Here is a 6,915-nt window from a genome sequence, read left to right as displayed (position 1 = left end):
CGGCCCCTGCCCGTGGGCTCGCCGTTGCCGCCCACCCCGAGATGGGCGGTGCGCGGCATCTCGCCGCGGGGGCGTGGGTTCCGAGTTCGCCCTGGATGCCCCGTCCGCGAGGAGGAAACCACCGGCTTCGGGAGGGGAAGGGAAAAAAAAAGCTGATGTTGGTTAATCATAGAATCATAGGATGGTTTAGGTTCCAAGGGACCTTAAAGATCATCTCGTTCCAATGTCCCTGCCGTGGGCAGGAGCACCTTCCACTAGACCAGGCTGCTCGAAGCCCCGTCCAGCCTGAGCACTGCCGGTCATGGGTCATCCACAGCTTCTCTGAGCAACCTCTTCCAGTGCCCCATCACCCTCACAGTGACGCGTTTCTTCTGCATATCTAACCTAAATTTCCCCTCCTTCGGTTCGTACCCATTCCCCTTTGTCCTATCACTACAGTTCTTGACAGAGTCCCTCTCTGTCTTCCCTGTGGGTTCTCTTCAGATACTGCGAGGTTGCTCCGAGGTCTTCACGCAAACTTCTCGTCCGGAGCATGAAGCACCTGTTTATACACAAACTTGTTAATACATTGCCTGAGGTTACCAATTGACATGACTAGAATGGTGGAGATGTGTCAGAACGTTCCTGCAGTGTGCACTCCGAACGGGATAAGAACAGAAAGCTCTCCCTTGTATGGGAGATAACGTGTCAGTGAGGTAGAAAGCATAAATCCTTTATGCAAGATAATTAACAGACTCCATCACGGTATGCTTTAAAGCTATCATCACTCTAGTAAAAACAGATGCAGGTTCTCTGGGACTTGGTTTGCGCAGTGGTTAAGCTTCACTGGGTTCTGCTGGCTGTAGTTGGAGTTTATGCTGCTCTCTTCTAAATCCAAATTTTTTTTCAGCATGGTGTTCCCTGCTGAGTGATACTACAGGTTTTGCATGTTATTCACATTAAAAGAAGATAAAAGCATGGTTTTCAGCTTTAAGGCAGAATATTAGAACAAATATTAAAACAAAACAAAAAACTCAGAGTAGTTTGAATAAAATAATTCCATATATTTGACTTAGATATTTAGATATTTATTTATTTATTAGTATAAATGTCTGCATTTGGTATTTTTTTCATTTAAGTTATAATTATTTGTAACTTAAAAACTCACTCAGATTACTTCTTCTCACTAGTGAATATGCAGTCATTAGCTTGTACAAAACAGTTCCCCCCCAAAAAAACCCCAAAACAAAGGAACAACTAAAATCCCCTAGGCAAGAGGGTGTGCAGAAGGGCGTGAAAATAATATTGTAGAGGAGGAGATTAGAAGTAGTGAGTAGGTGGAAATGGAAATGGAGTTGTGGGCAGGGATTATGCAGTTTTCAGGGTGAGAACAAAGAATCTGAATTTATCGCAGTAAAAGGATGAGAAAACCAAGGATTAGTCTTGAAATGGGATTGACCTGGAGTATGTCCTTGGTGGCATTTTGAGTCCAGTGTTTCAGAGGTGGAGGCACAAGGAAGTGAGAGGAAGATATTGTGCATAATAAAATGCTAGCTGCTACGGTGACATCAATGGAAGTTGATTAGTGATCCATCTAAGAAAAGTATGTTAATTATGTTGTTAGCAGAAGTCAAAATAAGATGTGGACAGGAAAAAGCAGCAACCAAATATGTTCATTTCCTCCTTTAACATATAGGACAGTCTATATGTGCTGTCTTTCCAGCAATATCAAATTGACACAAAAGAGGAGATTAATCAGAAAATAGCTATAGAATATTTATAGACTTCCACCACGAAAGACATTGAGGCTTTCAAAGCTCAAATGTCAGCAGTATAGAGATAGAGCAAAGCAGACAGAAGTAAATGTGTCTTTCACAATATAACTCTCAAGAGGTGAGGTGAGAATGCCAGTGGAAAAAATCATCTGCACTAAGCCCCCAGTAAAATGAGGGTTAAACATTGGTAGGGGACCTTTAGAATCCTTGAACTTGTGATATGGTCTTGTTCAGTCACAGTTAAATGTTCACAGCTTACTAGACTAATGGGGAAGTTCCCTTGTAGTAGATTTCATGGAAAAACCCATACTGCTTTTTTCTTCTGGCTAAGAGGCCACTTTAGCAACCTTGGGATTGACAGTGCAGCTGTGATAATGTTTGCTCTTGTTTTGTTCTCTGCATTGTAAAGTATTGTTGACTTCTGTGTGAGAAATGCATTCAAAGGGGAAGACCTTATGAACTCCATACAAGTTACCAATGAATTCCCCAGCAAACCTTCTCGATTCTTTTAAGTAATGCCAATGGAGACTGACGTCTGCTCTCCCCACGTTACCTGGTTTGTATTCATCTCACATGACCTCATTCATGGAGGAAATGCATTCCTGGCACAAGGGAATTGTTTACAATAGAACTGTTTTCTCAATGACTGTGGAACTGGAAATTGAACGCTAACATAAACATCATAACACCACTCCAGACTGCAGTTATACATAAAGCAATACTTAATTAATCTGACCTTCATAAATAACAACATCACAAAGTGTATAATTTTCAAGAGCAAGCTGGCCAATGCCTGTATATACCCTGAGGATGGGGAGGGAGAAAGAATGGATAAAACATACTCATTACTTTGCTAATTAATCGGCTGAAGAAGCTTCAATACAACAGTGATGTGTTTAGAGAAGGACAGGGAATACAATACAAGTAGATGAAAGTAAAGTATAAGAGCTGTGGCAGCTGTGGTTTTCTGCTTCCTCAGTTTTGTTAATTTAAATCTTTCGAAAGAGTTTTTCAGTGACAAAATTGTGGTGATGCCGCATGTTCAATAAGCCAAAGTATGGCAACTGTAGAACCAAAGTTATCATTTAAACGTGGAAACAAGTTTGTGAATTGGTAGTACTACAGGACAAACAGCTGATATTAGAAATGTCCTTTTTGATCTTAAAAGATACATGCTCCCAAAAGCTGATGCATGTAAAAGAAACATGTCTTGCTTCCAGAGGCCTTCGGAAGAAGGGATGAAGTTTTGGAAGAGAGATAGCATGGATGCTGCCTCCTGCCTCTGGAGTCGCTTGTGCCTGACTATTCATCTACTGAATTTTCTGCTTGTGTTTTCTGCTTAATGGGAAGGGGGAGGGAGGACCAGGATCCCATAGACTACACTATGATGAAGCTGGAGACGCCTTGGTGTGACTTCCATCCAGCCTGTCCTACTGCATTTAGAAAAAGTAGTGAGAGAGTAACTTCCACGGCCAAGGAAAATAAATTTTTCTTTTATCTTTCCAAGATACCTTGCTTTCTTTTCTAGCCTTCCCCAACCCTCTCTTTTTTAAATTTTTTTTTCTTGTAGCAAGCACAGATGTGACATCTAACAGCCCTCTTAAGAAATTAGCATTAATGGTTACAAGAGATAAGAGCCGTGTTAGTAATTCTGGGGTTCCTGGGAAACTCAATGTTTTAGAATAATGGTAATGTAAATAGGTTGTTCGTGATCCCTTATCTCTTGAAGAAGAATAGTTAATAGGAACACAAGAGCTTCTGTACTCCATCAGAAAAGGATCATCTATCTAACATACTGTCTGTCCCTGACCATTGTCCATAAAGGACACTTGGGAAGGAAGGGTGCAATGATGGCCAGTATATGGTGGTGACAAAAGTAGGGCGAATGAAATGTGCATCACATCCAGCTGTCTGCTTGACTGCGCTTTCCCAAACAAAAAACCAGCCCCGCTGTAGCTGTACAACAACTCATGTGCTGGCAGAGTTACAGAATTGTCTTTGTCCTGCAGGGCCACACAGCTCCCAGAGCAGTGCTCAGGCCACAGCACCCTGTCCAGGTACCCTCTCTGCTGGAAAAATGCCAGCCTAATCCTATGGGTCTCCCTGCAAGGAAATTTCCAGCGCTGCTGCACTCTGTATGCCTCCCAGGAGGTGCTTGCTTGCAGCAGGGCTGGATCCCGGTGCTCTCACAGGCACCAGCCCTTGCCACGATGAACAGGGGCAGGGCTGATGGCCCAGGGGCTGCTGCAGAATCACTCCCAAGTGCTGTGTGCACACAGGCAGGCGGTGCCTGTAGGCAGCCGGGGCTCAGGTCGAAGCGGGGCTGCCTGCTGGGAGCAGAGGAGGTGTTGGTGCCTCATCGTGTGCTACAAAAGCAGGTGACGTACATATATAGCCCAGCCACCAGCCTGCCTCCCCAGGGCTGCTGCAGCTGCTTTGGGATGAACGCTCTGCAAACAAAAATGCTCAAAGCACTGTTTGAATCAGAATTTTGTCTTCACACTGTACTTCAAAACTTATTTCATTGCTTAGCATGTTTGGCATAGGTGTTAGAAAAAAAAAAAAAGGGAAATAATATTCAAAATTAACTACTTGTAAATGATGAACCATTATATGTTGCAATTTCTTTTATTTTATGCTGAAGAAGTAACTGTACTGATATTTTACATGTTGAGCACTAGATTTATTGAAATAAAATTAATGACAACCCAGTAGTAAAAGCAAATCTTTACTCTCTAATTTAAAAAGACACAAATTAAACTTGTGACCAAGATGATCGTGAACTTCATTTAGTATCTGTGTTTCTTTTCGTTTGGTACACCTACTTATACCAGACTTCACATGCAAACAATTTGCTGTTCACACTTGGACATGAGACTCCTTTAGCTTGCTAAATATTCCAAGGGATGCTGTGGATTGTGGGCTGGAAGAGAAGGCTGAGCAACCTACCTTCCCTCAGGTGACATGGAAAAGTACTGCTGAAATCGAGCAGGCACAGGCACGGGAGGGAAGAGGCTATGGCTGGTCTCTGAAAGGTTCAGAGCTAAAACATACGTAAGTATCTGCAAGAAATGAATGCTGGCCTTTCACACAGGGACATCCACTTTGTCACACAGAGCACCCACTCTCGACTGGTCTTATCACTTCAAAAATTATGTTTAAGCAGATACGCAATGTAAGTTCATGTTACAAGATAGCACAGCTGATTTTACAGATAACAGCAGTTGTCTGAGTAGATGAAGCTCCAGAGACACCGTGTGTTCACCTGACACTGTAACAATACCCCCAGAGCCTCACTGCCCCCCCCCCACCTTACTGCACTTATCCCCTGGGAACCCTCTACTGGGCCACAATCATTGAACGAGTACGGGAAAATGCACTATACAACTAGAAGGGATGCACTGGGGAGTTCGAAAATGCTGTTCCACCAAAATCACCTTCCTTTCAGGCATAGTAGGGTATGATTTTCTGCACTACTTATTGTACCTTGAGTACTGGGTAATAGGATTCTTTTATTCCTTATGGAAAGCAACCATTTTTCTAATAAGCAGACATACCGTAGTCTTTATTGGAGAAAGCTTAGTGCTTGTATTTTGGAGGTCTTCATCATAAAACTGGTCTGTAGAGCAATTCTTACAATCAACAGTATTTCAAGATGTGACACGTGTCAGTCTTTTCTGGAGCTGCTCAAGCTTTCCACACCTTCCCCCTGCAGCCCTCCACCTGTCAGCACTGCTGTACAGCCTTTCCTCCTTTTCCAGCAAAATCAGTTGCAAATCCTATCCTGCCTCACAGTTCTCCAGCTGGTTGCAGCTGCCCCCTTTCCCCAGTGTCCTAAGGAAGAGCTGAACTGCTGAGTGCATAAACAAAGGATCTGCCGACCAGAGGGATCACAGATATGCATTGCCTGGGAGTCTGTGCTTCAGGGGGATGGAAGAGGAGAAGATGCCAGTGCTGTGCTTACTGTGGGGTGACACACACCTCCTGCTGCAAACTGGATAATGAGAGAAAGGGAAGAGTCTCATAGGCCTGAGAAATCCCCTCCCCCTTTGTTTAACAAACTCAGATAAGTTATGTGAGGCTTGCCATGGCTTCACCTTCCCTTGGCCCCTACTTGTCTAGAAAATCCACAGATGCTGCAGTTATAGTCTCTAAGCTCATATTATGATACTGTGACAGAGAGAGCTTTAATACAGAATTTCATCCATGGAGAAATTAGTTCCTTGGTCACTATACTTATTTAGGCTTTCAGGCAGAAACTCTAGGTGGGGAGCTGAAGGAGAGAGCCTTTTCTGGCTGCTTTCAACTATGTCCCTTAGGAGTTACCATTAAAGCTACTGCACTGCTTGCTCAGTGTATCACGTTCTGCATTCCCTCAGAGACAGTCTTTACCTCTTACTGTCATCATTACCTTCCTGGATACGTATTTCCATGAATGTTTTCACTTTTTAGCCAGATAGGGAACATTTTTGTAGTTAAACTTGCAGCAACTTCTGGCCTATGTCTACTCAGCAACTTGGTGATTAAGTTGCTCCGCCCAAGCTGCTAATGTGTTTTTCAAACATAGGAATAATTTTCTGCTTTGTATCGTGCCTTTGGAAACACCACCAGGTAATCTTTAACGATTGACTGGTCCTAAACTTTCATGAGTTTTCTCTGCTTCAAGACTAAGCTACAAATTATACCACTCCAGTCAAGACAAGTCTATTATGCTCACGTTCATATGACTTGATCTTGTCACAAAAGGCCAAATGAATGATTTGCAGTATTGGAAAGCCTCTGGTTTTTTCAAAAACTTACCTTTTGTAGGTGATCTTAGGTGGTTGCTGTGCTTGCAAACCACCACGTTGCTCCCCAGGTCTTCTTCGTGCCTCTCAGAGCTGCTTGCCCTCCCCCACGTTGCTGCGTGGGACAGCATTGTACTCTCCCATTGCTCTTTGCTTTATAGCTGCACTCAAAAATACCGGAAGAACTGAAATTACCTCCTCCAAGTTCATTCCAGGTTCTCTGTCAAAGTAATTCAGACAACTTCGTTTGCTCAATCTTTTAACATGAATTAACTCTGTTTCCAGTTCCAGGTAACACACAGGATATTGACAGCATTGGCAAGAGGCTGGTGTTTATTTCGTGAATGAAATTACACAACCTCTGCCCTTGCCAT

The 6,915-nt window shown here is 43.2% G+C and overlaps 1 protein-coding gene across 1 annotated transcript in view; it reads right to left on the bottom strand.

The window, feature by feature from the left end:
- Positions 1 to 6,672, bottom strand: part of KDSR (3-ketodihydrosphingosine reductase) — a 32,167-nt gene extending 25,495 nt beyond the window's left edge. Inside the window, exons 1-2 of the mRNA XM_008637102.2 lie at positions 6,555 to 6,672; positions 5,312 to 5,373 (exon numbers count right to left, since the gene is read on the bottom strand). Of these exons, the coding sequence (XP_008635324.1) occupies positions 5,312 to 5,373; positions 6,555 to 6,672 (180 nt within the window). The remainder of the gene's footprint in view (positions 1 to 5,311; positions 5,374 to 6,554) is intronic.
- Positions 6,673 to 6,915: the final 243 nt, after the last annotated feature.

This window comes from Corvus brachyrhynchos, unplaced genomic scaffold (genome assembly GCF_000691975.1).
Source record: "Corvus brachyrhynchos isolate BGI_N302 unplaced genomic scaffold, ASM69197v1 scaffold237, whole genome shotgun sequence".
NCBI lineage: Eukaryota > Metazoa > Chordata > Aves > Passeriformes > Corvidae > Corvus > Corvus brachyrhynchos.
The sequence above is the reverse complement of the archived record's forward strand: the minus strand, read 5'-3'. Positions and strand labels throughout refer to the sequence as shown.